At 43.3% G+C, this 26725-nt stretch overlaps 1 protein-coding gene and 1 long non-coding RNA gene across 7 annotated transcripts in view; one reads left to right on the forward strand and one right to left on the reverse strand.

Moving 5' to 3' along the window:
• The window catches only part of LOC138745819 (E3 ubiquitin-protein ligase TRIM33-like), a 145965-nt gene that overhangs the window by 27263 nt on the left and 91977 nt on the right, over nucleotides 1-26725 (forward strand). For 2 of the 6 annotated variants that reach the window (XM_069903153.1, XM_069903156.1), the window contains exons 2-3: nucleotides 15767-15885; nucleotides 16666-16749. In XM_069903153.1, coding sequence (XP_069759254.1) covers nucleotides 15767-15885; nucleotides 16666-16749 — 203 coding nt within the window. Of the gene's footprint in view, nucleotides 1-6244; nucleotides 6504-15766; nucleotides 15886-16110; nucleotides 16163-16665; nucleotides 16750-26725 lie in introns of those variants that run through there. The other 4 variants (XM_069903154.1, XM_069903157.1, XM_069903155.1 and 1 more) reach the window with 3 other exon arrangements.
• Nucleotides 16166-26227, reverse strand: LOC138745820 (uncharacterized). The gene is made up of 4 exons (XR_011346527.1): nucleotides 25295-26227; nucleotides 24299-24624; nucleotides 20993-21064; nucleotides 16166-16923 (listed from the first exon to the last, which is right to left on the reverse strand). It is a non-coding gene; the product is annotated as an uncharacterized lncRNA (long non-coding RNA).

Consider the following 26725-nt stretch of genomic DNA (forward strand, 5'->3'; position numbering starts at 1 on the left):
TTGTTTCAAGTGAAATATTAGGCAGCCAGTCCTCTACTCTTGTATGAACCACAAGGGCTTTGACCAGACTGAACTAAGAACTCACAACCCGTCTTGAAAATGGGATTTTTCCACAAGCATGCCAGCTTGTTCTGTTCCAGTCCCAGCTGCTGAACTCTAGAACTGAATTCCCTCTCTCTCACTCCCAGAGAAACAGCCTGGTTGACTCTCTCTGCTTGTAAAACCGCATGGCCCTGTTAGAACAGCAAATTGCCCTCAGACAGCTTGTGACTCCAAACTACTCCTCCGATTCTTTTGTCTTTTGCTTTTCAAAACAACACTCCATTAGTGAAGTCTCTATAGGCACTCCCTAAAACTTTTGCAAAAGCACTTGGAGCCGGGCCTGTCTGGCTTGAACAGAGCTTCATTATTTTAAATGAGATCTGTTCTGAAATGTTTGTATGTCGCCTACACGTTTAAAAAAAAAACCTGCCGCAATTTATCTCCTTTTAAAGATATCTACATACAATATAAAATGGAATATAATCTGTCACACTTGTCTGCATTAAATACTGTCTGCCATTTTTCACCCCATTTTTCTAGCTGGTCCAGATGCCTCTGCAAACTTCATTTCCAAACAGCACTTCCAAACTTAGTGTCATCTGCAAAATTGCTGGTCCAGTTTACCACATCATCATCCAGATCATTAACTTGATTCTGTGTTTACTTTCAGCCAACAATGTTAAAAGTAAATTCCCCAAATTCTTGGAATAACTTGGGATTTTCTGAAGTGGCAAAAGATTCTCTGCGGCAACTACTTTCCCTTTTCGGCTGGTGAAATTTTGTTTTGACAATTGTAAAATGTCGTAGTTTTGCTCTGTTGAGTTTTGCAGTGTGATTTATGCTGAGGGGCAAGTATTGGGGCATATATCAGTTTCTTGTGTCATAAATGTGTGTGGCATCTAATACTGATTGGTATAATCTATGGTTACTTTGGGCAAGTACAATGGACAGAGTGCTATGGGAAATGAAGGACTTTTGCAGATGGGGCAAGCTCGATGTGGGGTTAGATTCGTGAATCATTGGGCTCTTTGGGGGTAACAACGAATTTGACTTGCAAATTAATTTCTTTCATGATAGTTGAAAATGCGTCACTTTTTGCACAGTGGAATGCAGCCAACATAACGAAAGCATGAGGGTTGTCTGCGCCTCTGCTGGTTTTTGTGTTACGACTGTTGTGTTGGGCGTGTCGACTAAAATCCCACACCATTCCTGTGGTGAGACACCAAATTGTTAAATGAATGAGGACATGGGCCTAAATTCTGAGGCCATTTTCCTTTTCTTATTATGTCACAGGAGCTGGTTGCTTAGTCTATCATGGCTCAAATGGAGCAATCCCATTGGTCCTGACCTCCTCTTCCTTATTTCCCCATCCTTCTTTCCTATTCTCTGAAATTTGTGCCCATCAACTTCTGCCATTTTACATTCATCCATTAACCTTCCTGTACACCTTTGGAACGAGGAAGCAAGCCAGAGCAGCAAATGGCAGCCCACACGGTCATTGGTAGTGTGTACAAATTATCTTGGGGTGGAACCCAGATTCCTAGAACTGCACCACTGTGTTCTGAGATTAACCTTCACCAGTACAGATCACGTTACTAGCCGGGAACGTGCAATACCCTCACAGTGAAGCGGCCACTTGTTTCTTGCTCTGAAGAGGTTGCCTGGAAATGGAGATTGGGGGCCATTATTTGGAGAGATTATTGTACTCTCTGTATGTAAAATTAATTTTAACTGTTGATCGCCTGTGTTTTACAAAGCAATACTTTCGCTCCCAAGTTGCACTGCCGCACTCCACTCCATCTTTCCTCCCTGCCAATTCTCATTCCCCCTTGTGCAGAGTTGAAGCAGTCCATCTCCTAAGTCTGTCCAGAGCATCAGTCCACTTCCTCGTGTCCTGGCTGCTTCCCATGCCTGCAAGCTAGAGTTCTTTGTGGCTGTTTTCCAGCGTAGGAACACTCTTGGCCACAGCTGTCCAGGACACAGTAACCAGGAGGAGTAGCTTCACTCTGACCCTTTTATTACCTTGCTGGATTCTCACTGGTCATGGCTATGAGAAGTCGATCATCGTGATTTGTCTTGATCTGATTAAGCTTTGATGGCAACAGATTTAAAGAAACTGCATTAGCAGATTTCACAAATTGATTCACCAGCAAAGCACAGCTCAGAATTGTGTTTTGCTTCAAGTTGGTGGTTTAATAAACATCCAGATATTAGCAGTTTTGCGGAGATGAACGGACGTCAGAACTCGGTGAAGCAGGCAGCATCTGCGGAGGGAAAGGGGCAGTTGATGTTTTGGGTTGAGACCCTTAATCTGCTCTGTTTCACACTTTTATTTGTGATGTCTGTCACAATTAATAACTTTCCCAAGCTGATCAAAGGCTTTGATATGGCTGCATCTGATCGAGGATATTGGGCTCATGGAGGGAAAATAATCTGCGGATGGGGAGCATTTCCAATGAATGAGATATCTACATAATAATGGATATGGCACTGTGGACTACTTGACCTGTCTGCCTCAACTCTCATCAGGCACACCTCTTTGTCCCCACCCCCCACCTCTTTACAGAGTTACGAGCTCAGAGGACCCCAAAACCCAGCAGCAATAGGTATTCGCCAAGCCAAATGGTTGCTTTTAATTATCTTTAAAAATGAAAACAGGATCAAACTTTTAAGTTATTACTCTTGACTTTCTTATCCTAATTTGGCCCCCTTCTAAATCTATGTGCATGTATATGTAATGTGTGTGTAAGTTCAGAAAAATTCTTTGGTTCACAGTCCAATCTCACTTCTCATTCCTCCAAGTTCACTGGCTGCAGGCAATTCTTATACTGTGCACAGAATTTAACATTTATGAAGTTCACCAGGCTTTGGTGCTTGCAAGATAAATGGTTACCTTGGAAGGTTCTTGCCGGTTTTCAGAGATAAATTGTTCACTGGACACAAACTGATTTCTTTTAATCAGCCACGTCAATGGCTTGCCAAAGAAACTTGCCCCATCAGGGTTTTCCAGATGATAACCTCTTTCTTTCAGGTCACCACAGAGTTCCTTTTGTTTCTCTTATTTCAAGCCAGTCCTCTCCTCTTGTATGGACCACAAGGGCTTTGACCAGGGGCTGAACTATGAACTCACAAACTATCTTCAAAATGGGGGTTTTCCATAAGCTTGCCAGCTTGTCCTGTTCCAGTCCCAGTTGCTGCTGCTGAACTGAATCTCTCTTTCTCTCTTTGAGAAAAACCTTTTGGACTCTCCTTGCAAAACCATGTGACCCTGTTAGAACAGCAAACTGCACTCAGACAGCTTGTGGCTCCGAACTACTCCTCCGAGTTCTTTCATATGTTGCTTTTAAAGCAACAATCCATTCATGAAGTCCATATAGGCATTACCCAAAGCCTTTGCAAAGGCGCTTGCAGCTGCCCTGTCTGGCTTGGGCAGAGCTCCAGTATTTTAAATGAGATCTGTTTTGAAATGTTTATACACTAAAAAAACACTGCCAAAATTTATCTCCTTTAAAACGTATACAATATAAAACACAACATAATCTGTCACAACAAAGCTGTTGTTATTCCCCTTCCCAGTTAACAATAACCCTCTTTGTCCGTTCTCCTCTTCCTTAATAGGAAAGCTTCCTTCCTCTTGAGCCCCCAGGTCACACTGTCCATTTCCCTTGGCACATCTCTTGTGATCCAAATGATGTGAATGTTGCTTTTGGAGGCTAGAATGCCGCGGCCAAATCTACACTAAAACTCGATGATTTGGTATCTTTGGGATCTTTCCTCGACTCTTAAAGCCACCAGAACTCAAAGAACCATAGCCCTAAAATCATTTGCTGGACGATGCCTTAATTTGGTTTTAACCCTTGACCCCAGCACAAATCCAATTTGATGTGAAGCTCTCTGATTATATGACTTTCCATTGGCTGCTTCATCTCTCTGTTTGATACACTCTTCCAAAGTAACCCAGTCTGAATATCTTTCGGCACCATGAGATTCATTTAAAGGTCCACATCTCTACTGATAATTGTCTTTTTCAGTGCCCACTTTTTCAATTGGGTTGTTAGAAAACTTGATTGTCTACCTAAGGCATTGCCAGGGATGTTTAAACTGTTGAAAGTCCCCAGTACTATTTGGACATTCAACCAGCAACAATTAGCCAACCTTAAAAAAAAAAACCAACCTGTGTCTTTCAACGCCACTCTCTGTAACTGGATTCTGGACTTGCCAACGGAAAGACCGCTGTCTGTCCAGGTCGGTGGCAGAACATCAAGTGTCGTCACGTTGAGCATTGATGCACCTCGGGGCTGTGCGATCAGCCCTGCTCTTGTTCACGCTACTATGACTGCAACGCCAGATCCAGCACAAAGAGAACCATCGAGCCAGTAGATGACACAATAGTCATTGGCCTCACCAGCAACAACGATGGAGGAGGTGGAAAATCTCATGAAATGGTGCAACCTGAGTTTTAATGTGGACAAGTCAAAGGAAATGATTGTGGACCAGGAGGACCATGACTCATCAACAGCTCTAGTAGAGAGAGTGGAGAGCACCAAGTTTATTAGCGTTCACTTAATTAGTGATGTATTGTGGACACACAACATCTCACTTGTCCGGAAAATGCAACTGCGCTTCCTGAGAAGATTGAAGGGGCCAAGGCTACTGGCCACCATTATGTCAGCCTTCTATGGGAGCTCTATCGAGAGTGTCCAATCTGGCTGCATCACAGTGTGATACGGTTAATGCAGAAAAATGGATGGGAATTCAATCCACAGGACCATAAGAGTAGCAGGGAGCATAATTGGAGTCCTCTCTCTTCATGTACCCTCCCTCCGTCTCTGGTTGAAGTGATCTCCTGGGATCGTTGTCTGAAGCGTGCACACTAAATCATTGAGGTCCCCTTTCAACCGACACACAGCATCTATCAGCTGCTCCTGGAGGGGGCATCAGAGCTAGCACCACCACGCTGAGGAGCCGCTTCTTCCCACGGGCAGTGAGAATGCTGACAGTCAAAGGAACTCCTCCCACTAACGCTCTGAGACTCTCAAACTCATGAGAAGTATTTATTTATTTATTTATTTGTATGGACTAAATACTTGTCCTGCATATGTATTTTTGCTAACGTGTTATGTCTGCATGTTTTGCACCAAGGACTGGAGAACGCTGTTGTACTTGTACAAATAAATCAGAAGCAGGATTTATTCTCATGACCAAGTCATGAAATTCGATGTTATTTGGCAGCGTCACAGTGCAATCATTCATATTATAACCATCTTATAACATTACTATTTAAAAAAAAACGTGCATTAAAAGTGAGGCAGTGTCTTTGGTTCATTGATTATTCAGGAATCCGACGGCAGCGGGGAAGAAGCTGTCCTTGTGCCGCTGAGTTCTTGTCTTTAGGCTCCTGTACCTTTTCCCCTGATGGTAGCAGAGTGAAGAGGGCCTGGTCTGGGGGAGGGGTGGTCCTTGAGGATAGAGGCTGCTTTCTTAAAACACCGCCTCCTGTAGACGTCCTGGAGGGAGTGAAGTCTGATGCCTGTGATGTCGCAGGCCAAGTTAACCACCCTCTGGAGTTTATTCTTGTCCAGGGAGTTGGCCAGTCCATACCAAGCAATGATAAGATGGTGACACCCAGGAATTTGAAGATCTTGACCCTCTCCACTACTGAGCCCGCGATAAGGACTGGGTCATCTTCCCCTAATTTTCTCCTGAAGTCCACAATCATCTCCTTGGTTTGAGCGTTGAGTGCAAAGTTGTTGTTACACCCTTCATCGAGCTGATCGATTTCCCTCCTGTATGCTTCCTCGTTTCCTTCAGCTGTGGTGTCATCAGCAAACTTGTAGATAGCATCGAAATCAAGGGATATCCACCATCTAACCCCTCCAACCCCACCCCGCCACACACACACACACACACACATTTGCTTTGCTGGCTATCAACAAAAAATGGTTAAATTTGCCAAAAATTTTCCATTTATAAAGCCATGTGTTCATTTTTTTCAATTGTTTTCTTGGAACTACCATGCATCCATTTGTTTACGAAGCTCAGACAGCTGAAGGCATATTTGGTATTGGGGATCTGATTTATTGGAGAAAAACAGAAATGGGGAGAATCCTGGAAGATCTCGATTGTGAGGTTGTGAATTTTAAAATGGTGGCAGTTCTAGAATTCTGTCACTGAACAGAGAACAATGGTTGAATGGAATCTGCGTACAGATTACAGTTGTGGAAGATATTACAGAGGGGGAGAAGTTTTTAAACCAATCTCTGGGTGGGAGTTTTCCTGCCAAGTTCTGTTTCCAATGATGTCGTCTGACATTTTTTTTGCAGTCACTTAGTGCTTAGGCTGCATCCTTTTTGTTTAAATGCAAAAGAAAGTGTCTGGGGTTGACGAGCTGGCAGCTGGATATGGTGGCTCGAGCATGGCATTGGCAGGCCCCCTGCCACTGGACAAGGTGCAAGAACCAGGTGAGCCACTTATTCTGGTGGTGACTGAAGGAAGAGGCATTGTCATCTTCAGCCATTGGATTTCCCCCCCCATCCTCTTTGCATGGAGTTGCAAAAAGAGCTGTTCACTGCATCTCTATGCACATGACAACAATAAATTGTGTACTTTCCAGCACTTCAGAAACCTGTTAAGAGAGGCTTCCAAGAACATGGTGAAAGGAGTGGAGGAGATGAGCTTGTGGTAGAGATTTGACAGCATCTCTTGAGCTACTGTAATCATGGTCTCCTGTTGTGTTGAGGCACCTTGTGTGTTTGCTTTACAGTATTAGATCTTGGGGATGGATAGTGTGACAGAGAATAATTGGGTGAGAAGGAATTTGTACCCCTTGTAATTCTATTGAGTGGGAATTCTGAGCAATGATAAACTTCCAGCAGGGATGACAAGTGGCCAGCTAGCTGTCCGGTCATTTAATACGAACAAGCTGTGTCACAAAAAACTTGTTCCAACATTTCTTTTTGAAAAGTTCAGATTTTATTATGCACTTTGCGTTTCTTTACGACTATACATAAATTAACCTGAAGCTTTCCAACTTTATAATTTGTGCTTTGTGTTCTTGCAGGAGTTTTGAAGTTTCCTTTTCTTTTGCTGTTGGTTTTTGTGACAGATTATGGTGTTTTATATTGTGTTTCAATATGTTTTTGGGAGACAAATTGTGGCGTTTTTTTTTGGTGTAGGTCACATACAAATACTTCAAAACAGATCTCATTCAAAACATTGGAGCTCTGCTCAAGCCAGACAGGCCTGGCTCCGAGTTCCTTTGCAAAGGCTTTGGGGAGGGCCCAAGAGACTTCACTAATGGATTGTTGTTTTGAAAGGCAACTCGGAGGATGAGGGTTGGAGTTGCAGACCGTATGAGTGCAGCTGGCTGTTTTAAGAGGGTCCTGTGGTTTTGCAAGTGGGGGAGGGGGAGTCAAACAGGTGTGTGAGACAGAATTCAGTTCAGCAGCAGCAGCTGGAACTGGAACAGGACAAGCTGGCAAGCTTGTGGGAAAAAAACCCATTCTGAAGATGGGTTGTAAATGCTTAGTTTAGCCCTTGTGGCCCATACAAGAGGAGAGAACTGGCTGCCTAATGTTTCACTTGAAATAAGGGAAACAAAAAGGAACTCTATGGTGACCTGAAAGAAAGAGGTATCATCTGGAAAAGAAAGAGGTATCATCTGGAAAACCCTGAGGGGGCAAGTTTCTTCACTGACGTGGCTGGTTAGAAGAAATCAGTTTGTGTCCAGGAACAACAAATCTCTCTCTGAAAACCCTCAAGAACCTTCCTGAGCAGTAACCATTTACTTTGCAAGCACCAAAGCCTGATGAACTTCATAAGTGTTAAATTCTGTGCACAGTATAAGAATTGCCTGCAATCAGTGAACTTGGAGGAATAAGAAGTAGATTGGACTGTGAACCAAATAACTTTTCTGAACTTACACACACATTACATACATGTGCGCTTAGAATTAGAAAGGGGGTAAGTTGGGTTAATTAAATTAATAGTAATAAGTTAGAGTTTGATCCTGTTTTCATGTTTAAAGATAATTTAAAGCAACTTTTTTAAGTAATCGTTTGGTGAATTTCTGTTGCTGCTGGGTTTTGGGGTCCTCTGGTCTCGTAATATTTTATATTAAAAAATGCTTTAATTGCTTTTGATGTGAATGGGAGTCACTTTTATTTTCTGTCGAGCACATCAGCACATTATTCTTGAACTGAAGTTTAGTGCAAGTACAGAGAAACTCCACGTTTTGGCTTTAAGACATAAAGTATGGAAAAACTGCCTGAATTTGGAAGTCTGGACAGGAATGTTTCCACTAAAATTGCAACTCTTTGTTTGGGCTGAGAATATGGAGGCAAAGATGGGCAAGCAGCTAGCTGCAAGTGAGTGAAGTGTCTCCTTTCCTGGCCTTTATTCAACCCCCCAGAAAATTCACATTTGCGGGCCCTTAAATCATCGGGAAAAGTTTAGCCAAATGCTGGCAGTTTGCAGGGTGTTTTGGGTGGGACACTTGAAGTTGTGCTTTTCAGTGAGATCTGGAGGAAGCACAGTTTCCAATATTTAAAACTTCCAGGTTGAACATGTACCCTGGATGAAATAAGTTGGTTTAGAATTTGCACAATGTCTTGCCTCCATGCCCTTGTATTTATTAAATGACTTCTGCAAGTCAAAGACAATGGACATGCTCAAAAATTCAACTCTGTTTATGAGACAGTTTGCAAATCAGCTCCTTCTGATTTAATTGGGTTTGTCCTATTGCACTGTTGAAGAAGCACCATTTATGATAGATCGTCTCTGGAGATACAAAACCCCTCCTTAATAATAAGAAAGGGTTAGAACATAGAACACTACAGCACAGTACAGGCCCTTCAGCTCTTGATGTTGTGCTGACACATATATCCATAAGAAAAACTAACCCAACCCACATATCCTTTAAAAAAAAAACTAACCCCACATTACCCCGTAACCCTCTATTTTTCCTTCATCCATGTGCCTAACAATCTCTTTAAATGCCCCTAATGTTTCAGCCTCCACCACCATCCCAGGCAAGGGATTACAGGCACCCACAAATCTCTGTGTATTTTAAAAAAAAACAAAACTTGCCCCTGAGGTCTGTACACCCATCCTCTGGTGTTTGCTTTTCCTGCCCTGGGAAACAGGTGCTGACTGTCCATAATCTTGTCGACCATTATTATGTCTCCTCTCATCCTTTTAAGATCCAAATAGAAAAGTCCCAGCTCTGTTGACCTTGCCTCTTAAAACTTGTTTTCCAGTCCAGGCAACATCCTGGTAAATCCTCCTTTGCACCCCCTCCATGGCTTCTACATCCTTCCTAAAATGAGGTGACCACAATATTCCAAGTGTGCTCTCACCAGGGATTTTAAGAGTTGTAACATGACTCCTCTACTCCTGAACGCAATCCCTCTATTAATGAAGGCCAGCATCCCATAGGCCATCTTAACTATCCTATCAACCTGTGTGGCGACCTTGAGGGATGTATGGATTTGAACAAGTTCCCTCTGATTATCCACACTCCTAAGTCCATTAACCCTGTACCCAGCCTTCTGGATTTGTCCTTCCAAAATGCATCCCCTCATATGTATCCAGATAGAAATCCATCTGTCAGTTTTCTGCCCAACTCTGCATCATATCTATAGCCTCTCATTACCTTCAACAACCTTCAGCTCCTTCCACAACTCCTCCATCCTTCATGTCATCTACAAACTTACTGACCCATCCTTCCGCTTCTCAAGGTCCTCATGGGGGACCTTATCAAATGCCTTGATAAAATCCATGTAGATCACATCCACCGCCCTGCCCTCATCAATTTCTTTCATTAGCTCCTCAAAAAACTCAATTAGACTCGTGAGGTATGACCTTCTCTTCACAAAGCCATTCTATCCTTGAGTAGACGGTACTTCTCCAAATCCTCGTAGATCCTATACTCAAGAATCCTCTCCAATAGTTTGCACATCACAGATGTTAGACTCCCCACTCTATAATTCCTAAGATTCTCCTTATTACTTTTTTTAAACAAGGGGGCTACATTTGCCATTCTACAATCCTCTAGCACATCCCCAGCGGCAAAAGAGGATTCAAAGATCATTGCTACTAGGCCAGCTATCTCTTCTCTCACTTCCCACACCACCTGGGGGATTTTGCATCCGGTCCTAGGTATTTATCAGTCTTGATGTTTCAAAGAAGGTCCAACACTTCCTCTTCCTTAATCTCTACATTGTCCTGTTCTATTCGGACCTCACCCTGATCAAGGTCCTTTTGTCTTGTGAATACTGAAGCAAAGTATGCATTTAGGACCTCACCCATGTCATCCACCTCGAGGCACATTTTGCCTCCTTTAGCAGCCCCACGCTCATTCTTATCATCCTTCTGTTCTTCACATAGAACTCCTTGGGGTTCTCCTTAATCCTACATGCCAAAGCCTTCTCATGCCCCCTTTGACGTCTCTCAAGTCCTTAAGCTCCTTCCAGGCAACCATGTATTTCTCATGAGCCCTTCCTGTTTCCTAAATCTAGCTTATGCTTCCTTTTTCTATTGACTTGTTGCCTGTCCTGTTTTGTCAACCACGGTTCCATTTTCCTACCCTTTTCCCTGTCCCAGTGGGACAAACCTATCTTGAAGCCTGCACAAATGGTCCCTAAACTTCCACATTACTTCCGTGCTTTCACCCTTGAACATCTGTTTCCAATTGATTCTTGCTAGTTCCTGCCTCATCCCTTCATAATTAGCCCCTCCCAGTTAAGCACTTTCTTATTTTGTCTGTTTTTATCCTTTTCCATAGCTATGCTGAAGCTTAGGGACCTGTTCCATTTCACGCAAAAATGGAAGCTATTAAGTGAAAGAAACGGAATGAATCTTTGCCACAAAAGAATATGACGAGAATTGTGTGCATGTGTGAGTGTGGGGAGGTGCTGATTAAAACTTCTGAAACAACAGCTGAGCCTGTGACTGCTGTGTCAAAGAGCTTGTTCAGTGGACATGATAAATGGTCCAAGTATCGTGGCATATCTGAAACGTTTTTTGTGTGGTCCCTGACATGTTCTATTTGAACTGTGGGAGAGTTGAATTGTAAACATTAAAGCAAAAATGCAGCTTTGAAACCCAGGCGATAATAAAGCAAGTACATAAATTTGGGGAACGGTAGTGGTGGCAAACTATTGGCCACCTTCTACAGGAGCTCTTTTGAGCGTAGAAGGGTTGCTGCAACAAAATGGATCGAAGGTCAAACCACAGGACCATAAGAGTAGCAGAGAGGATCAATGGAGTCTTCTCTCTCCTTCCCATTGAGGTGATCTACTGGGATTATTATCTGAAGAGGGCATGCAAAATTATTGAGGACTTCCACCCTGCACACAGCATCTTTCATCTGCTCACATCAGGAAAGAGATGCAGAAGCATCAGAGCGAGCACCACTAGGCCGAGGTATAGCTTCTTTCCACGGGCAGTGAGAATAGTGAACGACCAAAGGAATTGCTCATACTAACCATCTGTGATTCTCATATTCATTTATTTGTGAATGCTTGTCCTGCATATGTATTATTTATGCGTACGTGAGTTATGTTGGTTGTGTGTCTGCGCCGAGCACTGGAGAACGTGGTTTCGTCAGTTTGTACTGTGCAATTAGTTGACTTGACACTGTCAAAGTTGAAGAACAACGAGTCTCCGGTTCGTGATAGGCTTCGCCTGAGGGTTTTAAATTAAGTGGTTAGTGAGATAGCTGATAAGTTGATTTTATCTTTAGATTCTCTTCATTTCTTGAAGGTTCCATTAGATTTAAAACAACAATTGTTACTGAGTTAAATTTTAAAAAAAATTTAAATTTAGACATACAGCACGGTAAACAGGCATTTCAGCCCACAAGTCCATGCTGCCCAAATTATACCCCATTAACCTATGTTTTAAACGGTGGGAGGAAGCCGGAGCCTCCAATGGAAACCCACTCAGACACTGGGAGAATGTACAGACTCCTTACAGACAACTTGGGATTCGAACCCTGGTCCTAATTGAGGGCTCTGTAATAATGTTGCACTAACTGCTATGCCAACTGTGCCGTGAGGTGATGTTTTTCTCTAGGAGCGTCTTGAGTCTTTGCTACCACCCCCTTCAAGAATGTTCCAGAGCCGCTGAACATGTTCAAGTTTATTGCCACTTACAGCATAAGGTTGCTTAGTCGGCAGATATTAGGACTTAGATATAGGAAGGTACAAAAATGCAGAAGTACAGAGAGAGATCAGTTGGCACAGAACAAAGGTAACCAGATTTATGAGTTTGTGATTCATTCAAGAGTCTGATAATGCCGTGAAAGAAACTGTCCTTGAATCTGGTGTCATGTGATCCCACACGTGAATCTTCCCAATGAGGTTGGGGGGGGGGTGGGGGGGAGGTGAGCAAATGCAGGAATGAGTCTGTTGTTTGCTGCTTTTCCAAGGCATTGGGAGTTCAAGATGGAGCTGATGGAAGTGAGGGAGGCGTAACTAATGGACTGAGCCACGTTCAAAAACTCTCCACAGTTTCTTGTGATCTTGGACAGAGTAATTACCACACTATGCAGTGATGCACCTTGATAGGACACTTTCAGTGGTGCTCTTGGAGAAATTGTTGAGGGATCTGGGTGATGTGCAAAATGAAAAAGTAAAGGGGATGATGTGCTTTCCTTTGGCCTTTGCATCAATGTGGATGGACCAGGGCAAGTCGCTGGTGATGTTTACCCTGAGGAACTGAAGCAGACTGCTATCTCCACCTCAGCACTATTGTTGTGGACTGGAGTGTGAGCTTCCTCTCTCCTCCAGAAGTCTATTACAATCTGATTACCAGATTCTTGACACCAAATGGTGAAAGGTTACCACAATAAGATGGGAATACATGGTTGAGGTTATGATCAGATCAGCTATGATTGTTGAATTATGGAGCATTTGAGAGCCAAGTTGTCTACTCTTATTCTTGGATGCACATACAATGGGTACACAGTAAAGCAGACTGGGAGCATTACTAGTGGCGTATATTTTGGACTATTAGAAATTAATCCAGTGAATAGTTTTAATGAATTTAAAGAGAGTATGGGAGCAAGAGTTCTGATATCTTGAAGTGAGTGTGGAATCAGTATGCGGTGAACCACTTGGCATACCATTGGGATTTCCAAACAATAGAATAGTGGGTTATTGATGGTTGGCTTTCTAAAGGGGCTCACAATTAGTCTGTTGTTCCTTTTGAACCTGGATCAGGCTCTGCCTGGCAAAGATTCAAACTTTACACATAATACAAAAGCTGGGAATATTGCAGACAATGGGAAAGGTGTTAACTGGGTTCTGGAGAATGGTGGCAACATTTAATGCATTTTGGGAAGATAACTGAAGTGATGCACCCAAATTAAATGGCATGATTTGAAAGGGGATACAAGGAATAAAGAAACTCAAAGGTTCGTGTGCACAACTCATGACAAAAGATGTGGCTGGGAACAACATTAATGAAGTCCAGGCGCAAGGAAGCTCAATCAGACCATTTTGATTTAAACTCAACTTTGGCCACATCTGAGTGCTGTATTTCAGGAAATAATCGATGGACTCTTTGGTGTAGAGTGGATTGTGGGGAAACGCGAGAGAGGTATTGATGAAAACTATTGGTAATGGAGAATATGTTCCACTGCCTGGTCAGTGACCCAAGTGGACAGGTTCAGGATAATTGTCAAAAGGATCAATGCGCAAATAATTCTTTGCATGGATAATTGAAGTAGTTTCAACTCTCAGAAGATCGATTTGAACATTTGGGAAGGAAAATGATTAGGTTGAGAGAGCAGAAAAGGACCTATTTATTATTCTGCAGTTGTGTAGTCACTTTATAATAGTCATAATTTAAAAAAAAACATTTAAAGATATAGCAGGTTAACCGGGCCCTACTGGCCCACTAGCCTGTGCCGCCCCAATACACCAATTAATCTCATACTTTTTGTTTTGGTGGGTGGGTGGAAACTGAAGCACCCGGAGGAAACCCATGCAGGCACAGGGAGAATGCACAAACTCCTTGCAGGCAGTGCTGGATTCAAACCCAGATTGAATTCACTGAAATAGCATTATGTCCCACTACGTCCATGTCAAAATTGTACTTGTCCATACAAATCCCATGCGCCTCTATTTGATCTACGTCTTCTATACCTTGTTGAATCAAGTGCTTGTCAAGTGGTTTTTGAAATGTCATACCAAACTCCACTACCTGTTCAGGCAGAGCATTCTAAATGCCAAACACAATCCTCTTTAGATATAAACAGTTCTGAATTATAGGCTGCTTCTGTTAATACCTTGGAACTTGGAGAGTGACCCAGCCCAGAAATAGACCCTTGGGTCCACTGAATCCACAATGACTACCAGCAGCATTTGTATTAATCCTACACCATTTAATTTTTAGTTCTCATCACCTACATGCTCAAATTTTACTCCTCACCTCACATTGGGGTAAGTGACGGCGGCCAGTCACCTTACGAACCTGCAAGTCTTTGGGATGTGGGGAGAAACTAAGCTACCCAGAGGAAGCCCACACGGACACGGATAGAAGGTCCAAACTCAATGCAGACAGCACCAGAACTCAGGGCTGAACATGGGAGGAGGCAGCGATTTTCATTGCTGTGTCATTTCTGTAAGGATGCAGCAAACGTAAGAAATAGATGAAGAATAAGTTGTATCGGTCTACCGCAATTCAGTAAGAATGTGGTTGATCTGATCATTTTCTACTTTCCTTGGCCATTCCCCATAACCCCTGCAGTCCAAAACAAAACCAGCTTTGAGAGCAACTTGGCATGCACTGCTTCCTGGGGTGGAGAATACACCAGCAAAATAATTACCCTGAAGTGGACATACCTATATGTGTAAAGTGTGTCTCGTGGTTCAAGATCCTGCTCCCAAGGTGATGATAAACTGGAACAGAAACAGATACTGTTTCCTTCCTTTTGGACAACCACTTGATTTTGGCTTCTGGAATTCTGCCTCATGCTGTTGTGCTTTCCCCGATTGGCATGCCCATCTTGGTGAACTATTTATCTGAGCAACACGAGGCAGGAGTATGAAAGATGGAAATGAACCCCCCCTCAAAAAGTGGTCATTTCGCAGCTTGGTCTGAGCTTGGACGATGCTTCCCCAATTGGTCAACCTCCCGTACCAGCAAAACATTGCCATCCACTGAAGTTCTTGCCAGTAGGTGTTGCAGGCAGATTCGCTGTCTCCTAATTAGCAAGTTAAACTCCAAATTTACAGATGCTCCTTGACTCATTGAGTTCCTCCTTCAGCTTTCGTAATTGCTTTAGATTTCAGCATCTGCAATCACTTGTGTCCACAAAGTGTGCTGTTGATATTTCGGAGCAGGATGTAGCATTACACCAATCTGCCTTCATTTTGGCAACTCGAGGGTTTAAAAAAAGACAACATCCAAGAACTTAGTTTGGGTATGGAAAGGTCGTCTTTTTTTTTCACGAAGGTGAAATGGTGTCTATCAATGACTTGTTAGATGGTATCACAGTGGACTTCCTAAACAAAGCCAGTTCTACCTGAAAATAGTTGTTGGGAGTCCGAACTGGAATCCCAGGGACTGCATTTGTATTTCCCCTCCCCCCTCCCCACCTTCTCTCCTTGATATTCACTAACTGAGAGGCGAGGAATAAATCATTTACAATTTTTGGTATTGAAACTGGATGAAGGATCAATTTGCTAATCTTGGGCTGTGTATTGTTCCTCTGCAGTTGGAGTGATCCGGTGCCCCGTCTGCCATCAGGAATGCAGACAGCCAGATATTATAGACAACTACTTTGTAAAGGACACAACAGAAGTGCCAAGTAGCACCGACGAGAAATTCAACCAGGTGAGAGATTGTGTGAGATCAGTTTGCGCAGATTTGGTGATTGACGGGAGGGCCCCCAGGGGGTTTCCAGAAAGTGCTGGGGCTTTGTCCTCAGACTCTGGCTTCTTACTGCTGCTGAGTGACTTGTGTACAGGTTCCTCCTGGCATGATGACAGTGTCAGGCATTGTGACACTTTCCCAGCAGTGAGCGGCGCTGACCACCCCCCCCCCCCCCCCCACCCACTCCCTTTGTTAGGGAGAAATTTAAGAAGAGATGGGAACAGTGCAAGCAGATCAGGTATCAGTTTATTTGTCACCATTACAGCATTAAAAACGAGATAACGTTCCCCTGTCCCAGCACATGATACAATCCAACGTGCAATCAACTTTCAGAAACCAGACAATGGTACAAGGAGGCAGGTTACATCTAGATGTTATAAAATGCCTGCCAGTTATGGTTGGAGATGAACGTCCCTGAACCTGAGGGGCCACTGCAAGTTCTGCGAGTGGAGTCTTCTACACATCGGGTTTCCGACCCCTATCCCCCACAGATGTTAAGTTCACCAATAGCTGGGAACCAACTACCGCCCAGTTACAAGTTTCTGTGTCCTGAGCCCTCTGGTGCTGTCCTTCCCAGGCATCACAGTCTCAAGTCCTCCATATTGTCCATGGGGCCTAGGCTCATTTCTCCTGGCCTCCGAGCCTGGCGCAGCTCCACAACCCTCATTCGTGCTGGTCTCTGACTCCGCCGCTCGTCTTTCCACTCACCCCAACAGTAGACATTTCTGACAACACTTTCAGACAGCCAAAGAAACGCAGCCTCCAGTGTTGCAGTGGCTTGGCTTCCTCCACTCGGCCAAATCTGAAGCTCCACACCTCCGTCGGGTGAGTTCAACAGTGTACAACGGCTGCTCAGATCCACTTCCGTTCGGCATGTTTCACAGGCAACACACCAGTCCCTGCAGTCCAATGTTCCCTTACCACTGATTGAAAGCTGTACATGGTTCCAAACATTTAATTTCTTGCAGCAACCATGGTCAGGGGTAGAGGAGGCGTTACCTTAAATGGAAAAATCAACATTCATACCATTATATTTGAGGCTGTCCAGGAAGAATTTGATATGTTATTCCTTAAGTTTATGTTTGGCTTCATCTTGGCAGTGATTGAGCTGCCACATGTCAGTTTGGGCAAGGTGAAGAGATTTGAAATGTTTGACTGAAGTTTGAGCTCGGACCTGACAGGTGTTCAGTGAAGCAGTTTCCCAGTCTGCGTTTGACCTCATTGATGTTGAGGAATGCATTGAATGGAACAGATTTGATTGAATGAGGTGTGTGTAAAGCTTTGCCTCACTTGAAAGGTCTGTTTGTGGCTCTGGATGGAGGTGAGGAGAGGGAGGGGAATGTTTTGTACTTTCTATGAACAGCCTAAAAGAGTGGAAGTGCAAGTGGTTAGGGAGGAATGAGCAGACTAAGGCATCTCAGAGACTGTCCTTGGAAAAAGCAGTCAGCAATGGAGAGGGGAAGATGTGACTGGTAGTGGGATCGTGCTGAAGCTGGTGAAAATTTTGGGGGATATCTTGGATATGGAGACTTGTTAAAAGTCGACCCGTGCTGCAATAAAATAACAACCGAGCAATGACCGTACAACCAACTTTATTGTATTATGCTAGCAGGAGCAAGGGGTACAAAGAATGAGTAGACAGTGTCACTTGTTCTCTGCACTGAACCCTACTCAACACGTACAGCATTTTACTTCCTATTATATAGTCCTTTAGCTGGGTGTGACATGCAGCGTTACATGTTTCTTGAAGCAGGTTGTTCTTCATCTTGCAGCTGGCTATTCTTGCTTTTGTTACATCTTGTCCTAGTCTTGCAGCCTTTATCAACTTTAGATACACTAAGCTTGCAGGTCTGGTCAAGCTATCTTTGGCAGGTCGCACCATGGTCTGTTGCTTAGTTTTCAGTCATGTCATGTGACCTAGTACTTGTGCAAACATGCTCATATATTTCTTCATTGTGATTCTTCGATTACAAGACTAGCAAACCTCCATTAGCCTACCCCCAACAACAGAAGACCCTTCCCTTAATGAATTATATTTTTCACAGGCTGAGGGAAGAATAGAGGGCCTCTGCCTTGGGAGAGGTGGGGTGAGAGTAGAAGTACGAGAAATGGAGGAAATATGGATGAGAGCTTTATAAAATGACAGGTGGGGGGGGGCGGGGGGGGGGGGGAATTCCAAATAATCATTGTATCAGATCCTGACCACCTTTGGTATTTAGTGATTCAAGTATGTCTAGAATAATGTCTGCAGAGTTTTCTTGAACTAAAAATGGCAATTAAATGCACTGCAGGAATAGAACTTTGAGCCTGGGGGGAGGGGGTGAACCTTTGGATTTCCCACCTTTCTATTTGTTGGTGAGCAGTAGTCTTGGGGAAGCTGCAAATGAACTTGGCTGATGGGAGAACTGCAAGGCAGAGACGAGCAGAGTCAAAGGAACAGACTTTGCTGCCAAATGCTTTTTGGCTGCTTAGCACACTCACTCAAAGCAAACTTCAGATTGTTTGTTACAAGTACATTTCTGCTAGTTTTATTTGAAATGGGACTTGATTCGTTTTAGCCTGTTAAGTGAAAGAATCTGAGGATGGAATTAGTCTGGAGATGCTGGGGTCGAATGCAATACACAAATTGGTTGCCCTTTACTTCCTATGGATCCTGCTTGACCTTCTGAGTTTCTCCAGCACGTTTGCATATTGAATCGACAGCGAAGAATTTGATTTTCTTTTCCCTATTCTTTAGGAAAAGATTAACATTTTCTTTGGCTGCCGCTCCTGATTTAATGGTGATGTGTTCCTTGTATTGTTTCTCCAGGAGGTTTTGAGTACATACTTGAAGCCTTCACCATCCAAGCCGATCAGGCAGTGCTCAGTGGTTTAGGAATGAACAGATATCGTTAGCAATGAAGGACCTGCTTTACATGCCACCATCTGTGACTCGAGGGTAAATTTAAGTGCTCGTTGCCTCGCATTATTTGTAACGGCAGCAGCCAATTTGTCCCCAGTAATGTCCCACAAAGAGTGATGGGGTAAATGGCCAATTAACCTGTTCAAAAGCTCAAGTTTTAACTGGGACAGCAGAGAGGATTTCTTTTGAAACTGTTGACATTGAAACCTTGCATTAACTTGAGAGGGTAGATGTTTTCATTTGGTCTGATCAGCATCTAATATTGCAGCACTTAAGCTAATGATCCAGTGTGACTCACTTCAGACCACTGTTCAAAGTGATGGCAGTCAACTAAGTTACTGCTGGTACTGGAGAGACATTTCTTCCTAAAGGATGTCTTTCCCCCCCCACCCCCAGACTATGCTGGCAATATTTGTCTTTACAGTTTGGCAGCAGCATTTGATTTTAATGAAACCTTTTGTCTTGTGTACAGCAATGGTCCATGATTCTTGTTTGGAATGCTGCCATTCACAAATCCCCTTTAAGGAAACCGTCCTGCTGCCCCTTTGCCTGGTCTGACATTATTGTAACTTCAGCCCAGTGTCACTGCAAATGACACAGCGTTGCTTTCTGAAACTGCCTGGTATTCTTCAATTTTAAGACCATTAAAGAAAACTCTCAGTCAACTGAGTCATTCTGTGCACAGGATTTTATACTGTTATTCCTTCCATTTGTATTAAGCAATGTAAGGAATAACTATAATTGGTGCGGCAGGTAGTTGCAACTGCTTCACTGCAAGCCTTGACATGAGCAAACTCTCACCAGCAGTAGCAGCGTAGTATCTCTGACTGAAATTCCTCCATCCTACGACCTACCAATGATATGTTGGTTGGTAAGTTAATCTTGTGCCTGATGTGGTGAGGGGGAGGAGAAGAACTGGGATGAAGTCGATTGGCATCTGAGAGAGAATAGGTTACAGGGAAATAAATAGAGGAACAGAATTGATGGGGTTGCTCTGAGCATAAGTGGAATCAATTGACATTCTTCTCTGTCAAAAGAAAACGTGAATTATAAGAAATTTACTTGACTGTGCTCAAAACGTAAGTTCAAGAGAATAAAAAGGAAGAGTATTTCACATCCATCAAATCTCGCGCCATTTGACCTGGATTAATATTTCAATTTGTCTTGTGTTCCTGTGTGGAGAATTCTGATACCAGCAACATGCATGGTCCTTGCGCCAAAGAATATTGGAGTTAATGGTTGGGCCAAAATTGTGGTACAGCCTATCGAGCTGGACCTTGGGAGCATCTTCATTCGTCAGCAGTAGGCAACTCGGCGCAATAAACCTCGGATTCTTCAAAATTAAAACTAGGCAGGTAAATGATCTTAAAGTGAAAGCATTGCGATTGTTACCCCTGGAGTTGATCATTGATCAGCATATCCACTGTTTTTCACTGTCGGCTGCATATAAATTAAATGCAGTCCCTTTCTACTTATGGACCCTGAAGATCTTGCAAGCCATGTTGGTCTTGGCAATGAGCCCTCCCAGGAGAAATCCATCTGCTGCTGAAACAAGAGCATTGCTCTTCTTGTACTGCAGTTAAAGGTGTGGGCTGCAGTTCATGCTCTTGTAAGCTTTTAACTGGGCTTGCATGAACCTCAGTTCTGCTACAGAATCGGTAGCAGAATCCTTTGTCAATCCACTGGAAATGGAAGTTCGGAAAGCATTCTGCCATTTGTTCAACTGCTGGATAACCAAGAGCAAAATCTCAGCCTTGTTCCTGAACAGAAAAAAAAAACCATCCTTCAATCTTAAAACACTCTCAGTTGACTGAGTCCTTCTGTGCATAGAATTTTGTATTGAGGGCAACTCTATAGAATTGTATTCCCAGACAATAGAATTGTCTCTTCCTTGAAGCTCATGATGAAATTAAAGATCCCTCCTTGGATCAAAGAAATGACATTAGGAAGAAGAGGGAACACCTGTGAAGTTTCGGCATCAAAGTCCCTTCCCAAAGCCACAAGCCTAATCTTGGCTGACAATTAGGGTGGCACAGTTGGTACAAGCTATTATAGCACCAGCGACCTGGCTTCGAATCTGGCACTGTCTGTCAGGAGTTCCTACATGGTCCTTGTGCCTTCCTCCAGGTGCTCTGGTTTCCACCCACTTTCCATAAATGTACTCACTTTGTAGGTCGCTTGGTGTATTTGGACAGCATGGTCTTGTAGGCCAGAAGAGCCTGTTACTGTGCTGTACATCTAGATTAAAAATTAAAACTGAATCAAATTCGGTGAGTTGAATACAGAAGGATGCACAATTTGTTTTGCCCTCTTTCAGCTCAAATTATGGCCTAGTCCATTTTCTCATAATGTGAAGAAAATTCATGTACCACCATTTGTAGAAGAGAAGAAAACTACACACTGGCCATAGTTACCCTTAAGAGTTGATTACACAAATGTAGCATTCCCAAAAGCATTACAACTTCAGGGTGGCACAGCCAGTCAACTGATCTCTCGATCCTGGCCTTGGGTGCTCCCAAATGGAGCTCACACATTCTCCCTATGACCACATGGATTTCCTCTACGTGCCCCAGTTATCTACAACATACCAAAGACGCGCGGGTTGTTCAAGTAATTATCCACTGTGAATTTCTCCTATGAGCAAATATGTGGGTAGAATATAGTGGTGGTGTCAGGAGGAAGGGGAGAAGTGGGGTGGTGGGCTGGTAAGGTGGAGTTAGAGAATGTGTGGTCAATAAAATGGAATCAATGTAGGAATTGTGTCAATGGATGTGCACTTGGCTTATTTCAATGCTCTTTGACTCTACATTTTGATATTCTTTTAAAATTACTGATTACAACTTTATTAAAATAATAACATCATAGATAGGAAAAGCTTAGAAGGATCTGGCTAAATGTAGACAAACAGGGAAAGATTGGACAGACATCTTTATTGGCATAGTCAAATTGGGCAGAAGAGTCTTTGTGCTGTATAATTTCATGAATCTATGAATTAGCTTTAAAAGGCTCTCGGGACCTCTGTCATTGGGAAAAATGCTGGATGCTGCTATCTTATTTAAAAAGCTGTTCTTGATGTGTTCCCTTCCCCCACCCTGCTCCCCATTGATAACATTTCTGGATAGTCTGCAGGTTTGGCCTTTCAGAGTCTACGCAGATGTGAACGCCCAGCACAAGGACCATATTCAGATCCTTCAACATGTAGGGAAATAACACAAAGCTCTCAAACCTCTAAGCTGACCAGATCTCAAAACGTGAAGAAGCTCTGATTGCTTCTTGAAATCTTTGGAGGTTTTGCCGCTTGAATAAAAAGAGATTAAATAATGAGACTGAGAAGTTGTCCAAGTGGGTTGAATCAATAATTAGTGATCCCCTTTGAATCATGGGTGAGGGGCTTAAAAAAAAATCAAAAGTAATTTCACAATGGATAATTGCGGAGTAGTTCCTGAGGACTGGAGGGTCGATCGTTTGTCCCTGAGATAGCGACAGCACATTCAGGTGTCTGCCCTATCAACAATTATTTTTTATGATCAGCCATGATCTGTAAAATGGCGGTGCTGGCTCGACGGGCCGAAGGGCCTACTCCAGCTCCTATTGTCTATTGTCTAATGTAACTCCACTTTTTAAAAAGGGAGGGAAAGAGAAATCAGGGAATTATAGATCGTTAGCTTGACATCGGTAGTAGGGAAAATGTTAGAGTCAGTTATTAAAGATGTGATTGCAGCACATCTGGAAAGTGGTGAATTCATTGGTCAGAGCAGCATGGTTTTATGAAGGGAAAATCGTGTCTGACTAATTTTATTGAATTTTTTGAGGATGTATCTAGTAGAGTGGATAGGGGAGAACCAGTAGATGTGGTTTACCTGGATTTTCAGAAGGCTTTTGATAATGTCCCACACAGGAGATTACTATACAAACTTAAGGCACACGATACAGGGGATATGTATTGAGGTGGATAGAGAATTGGTTGACAGATAGGAAGCAAAGAGTAGGAATAAATGGGTACTTTTCGGAATGGCAGTCAGTTACTAGTGGGGTCCCACAAGGCTCCGTGCTCGGACCCCAGTTATTTACGATATATATTAATGATTTAGATGAGGAAATAGAAAACAGTATTTCCAAGTTTGCAGACGACACGAAGCTGGGTGGGATTGTAAGCTGTGTAGAGGCTGTTAAGAGTGTGCAGGGTGACTTGGACAGGTTGGGTGAGTGGGCAAATGCATGGCAGATGCAATATAATGTGGACAAGTGTGTGGTTATCCACTTTGGAGGAAAGAATGGGAGGGCTGAGTACTATCTTAATGGTATCTAATTAGGAAAAGGGGAGATGCAAAGAGACCTGGGTGTCATTGTGCATCAGTCATTAAAAGTGGGCAGGCAGGTGCAGCAAACAGTAAAAAAGGCGAATGGTAGTTGGCGTTCATATCAAGAGGATTCGAGTACAGGAGCAGAGAGGTATTGATGCAGTTGTATAGAGCCTTGGTGAGACCTCATCTGGAGTATTGTGTTCAGTTTTGATCTCCTTATTTGAGGAAGGACATCATTACCAAGGAGAGAGTGCAGCAAAGGTTTACCAGATTGATACCAGGGATGGCGGGACTTGTGTATGACGAAAGGCTAGAATGACTGGGCTTGTACTCACTGGAGTTTAGACGATTAAGAGGAGATTTAATAGAAACGTTCAAAATTCTTAAGGGATTGAACAGGCTCGATGCAGGAAGATTGTTCCCAATGTTGAGCAGGTCTAGAACCAGGGGTCACAGTTTAAGGATAAAGGGGAAGTCCTTTAGAACTGAGATGAGGAAGAATTTTTTCACTCAGAGGGTGGTGAATTTATGGAATTCTCTGCCACAGGAAGTGATTGAGGCCGGTTCCATAGCTATATTTGAGAGAGTTAGATTTAGTACTTGTGACTAGGGGGATCAGGGGGGATGGAGAGAGAGCTGGAACAGGGTACTGAGTGGATGATCAGCCATGATCAAAATGAATGGATGTAGGCGTGAAGGGCCAAATGGCCGACTCCTACACCTATTTTCTGTTTTTATGGTGATTCTGACGCTCTCCGACTGGTTCAGAAAAGAGTAAAAATAGTTTTGCTAACAACAGACCAAGAATTTTACCTGAGGGTTCAATGAGCAGGATATGAAATGTAAACTGGAGGCACAAGAGATGACAGGTGCTAGAATTTACAGCGAAAAGAAACCTCAGCTGCTGGAGGTGTTCACCAAGTGTTCCGATAACTCCTGGTATCATTCTGCCCCCCGAATGTTCTGGAGTTCATCCATCTCCAATTCCTTAACTCGGCATGTCAGGACCTGCAGCTGGATGCACTTATTGAAGTTGTCAGGGACACTACTGGCTTCCCTAATGACTCACATTCTGCAAGAGGAGCATTCCCCTGCTTTGGCTGCCATTCCCACTGTTTATGACTGGAGGAAAAATATATATCTAAAACCTGCCCTAACCTGTGCCTACCTGCTGAAGCCTTTTTGTTCCTCGAATAGGGTGGCCCTTTCTTACTTCAACTCCTGAACCTCAGCCTCTTCTCCTTTATGGACATGATGACTTTCAAGAACCTGACTCTAGAAATCCCATTTGTTAGTGTTTAGTTTATTGCCTTCTGTAACGAGGACCTTGACTTTATCTTCTTTGAAGAGAGGAGTGTCGATACCTTCTTAGTTAAACTGTGGGCATCACATTGGGAAACTGCCCTTCTTCCCGTGCTGTCTGCATGTAATTGACATGTTTGCCCTGTGTTGCTTGTTTCCTCCAGATTCTGTTGCCTCCCATATCCTGAAAACCTGTGGAGTGATAGTGATTGGCAACTAATATCAGTTGTGTGGTAGAATCATAAGAAAGTAGGGAGAATAAAATAATCTCGGGTAGGATGGGTGCGTGATGGTTAACGTGGATAGTGGGCTAAAGGGCCTGTTTCCAAGCTGTGTATCTTTCATGACTCTCCATATGCAGAGTGAAATATGGCTACAGTTTTAACACTGAAATAATCTGTTTAAACAACAGATAAACAAATTAACAATATATTTAATGTTGGTGAAAGGTTTTTTTTGTTCATTTTTAGAAATGGGAGGTACATTCCTGAAGTAGCTCCCTTATTGTGAGGGTGCAAGAAATATGAAATTAGATGAAGGAAGATGTACATTGTTCCCGGAAGGTGCTTTTGCATGCGTGCCTTCATCCATCAGGGCATTGAGTTTAGGTGCTGGAATGCAACGTTACATCTGTGCAATCTGTTTTTATGCCTACATTTGAGTATTGTGTGCAGTTCTGGTTGTCCCTGCTATTGGAAGGATGTCATTAAACTGGATAGGGTACAGAGAAGATTCTCAAGAATTTTAACGGCACTGGGTAGGCTTGGAGTTTTTCCCCTTGGAGCGCAGGAGGCTGAGGGGTGATCTTGTAGTGATACATAAAATAACGAGAGACACAGATAAACAAATGGTCAATCTTTACCTCTGAGTTGGAGAGTCCAAAATTGGAGACCATTCAAGCTAAGGGGAGTGCAGGGGGAAGATTTTAAAAAGGATCTGAGGGTCCACAGAGGAAGTGGTTAGAGGGGAAATAATCCCAACTTTGAAAATACATTTGGACATGTACAATAGATAGGAAAGTGTAAAAGAGAAATTATGGGCCAAGAGTAGGCAGATGGATCTGGCTTGGATGGTTCACTTAGCTTGGGTGGGCACATGGTCAGCATGGACAAGTTGGGTTGAAGGGCCTTTCCTGTGCCTTGTAGATGGAGCTGCATCAAGTTTCCTCTCAATTTTCGTAAAGATCGTGACCAGCGGAGACAGCAGTCTGTATGTCGTTCTCCTCCTGACTCCGGAGTTCTGAAGAGGTTGAAAGCCCAAATGGCTGAAGTCAGGAGCAAAATGTCTGAAGTCAAAAGCCAGATGTCTGAACTGAAAAACAATACTGTGTCATGTGCTGACTTTGGGTCAAACTGCATCGCTCATGCAGGAGAACAGGGACCATTGGGGACCTGCGGAATTGACAGCATGCGCAAACATGAATCAGGGCTGGACTTCTTTTATAATTATTTAACTTTTGCATCCAACAAGAAATCTGCATCACCAAAACACAATCACTCAAATCCGAGAACCTCCCTCTCTCTTCGCAGAGCACTGGATTGTGGGAATAAGGATCTCCATTGCTAAGATGGCTGTCAAACTACAGGAGGATCAACAAAATCCTACTGTAGACAAGGATTCCCACATTGTATAAATAAATCCAACGATTCTGAGATGCTGTCAATCTGCAAGGTCGATGACAGGACTTCTACCATTGCTGCTTCAGAAACATTTGGCCCCTCAGCACTGAATGGATTGACATCACTGAAGGTGTCACGGAAAATTGTCACAATAGGGTCGATGTCCCAGTGCTCTTTCACAGATAGCCAGCAGCACTCCGACACAGAAAATGCAGTCACTTCGGGACACGTGCATCAGCTCTTGAGGGTGCATCAAGAGGGCTAGAAGAAGTTCTGTCTCTTGAAAAGACGATCCTTTGCTTGTTGCCTGGGATGAGCACAGACAGCGAGAGTGAATGTGAGATAGAGAATGAGGAGCAGGACGAAAACATGCCTGCAGAGATGGTGACTCGTAACTTTGTGGTTCAGAACTCGGGTGAAAGTGATCTGGGCAATTCTGAAAACACCAATTTTGTCAATGGAGACAAAAAGGAGTGATCGCAAGGACCTTGCCAAAAGAACATATTTTGCCTCCAAATTGCCATGGAAGTGTATAAGAGAATGGGGACCTACTAAAGATTTTTCTATCTTTAATAGGAGGTTAAAGGAAATAACCTGTAACGTTCCATGTGAAACGTGTTTGTCTGTTCCCCATACACTACTACACCAGCCATGTTCTGATGCAGCTAGATCCC

This window comes from Narcine bancroftii, chromosome 11, assembly GCF_036971445.1.
Source record: "Narcine bancroftii isolate sNarBan1 chromosome 11, sNarBan1.hap1, whole genome shotgun sequence".
Classification (NCBI taxonomy): Eukaryota; Metazoa; Chordata; class Chondrichthyes; order Torpediniformes; family Narcinidae; genus Narcine; species Narcine bancroftii.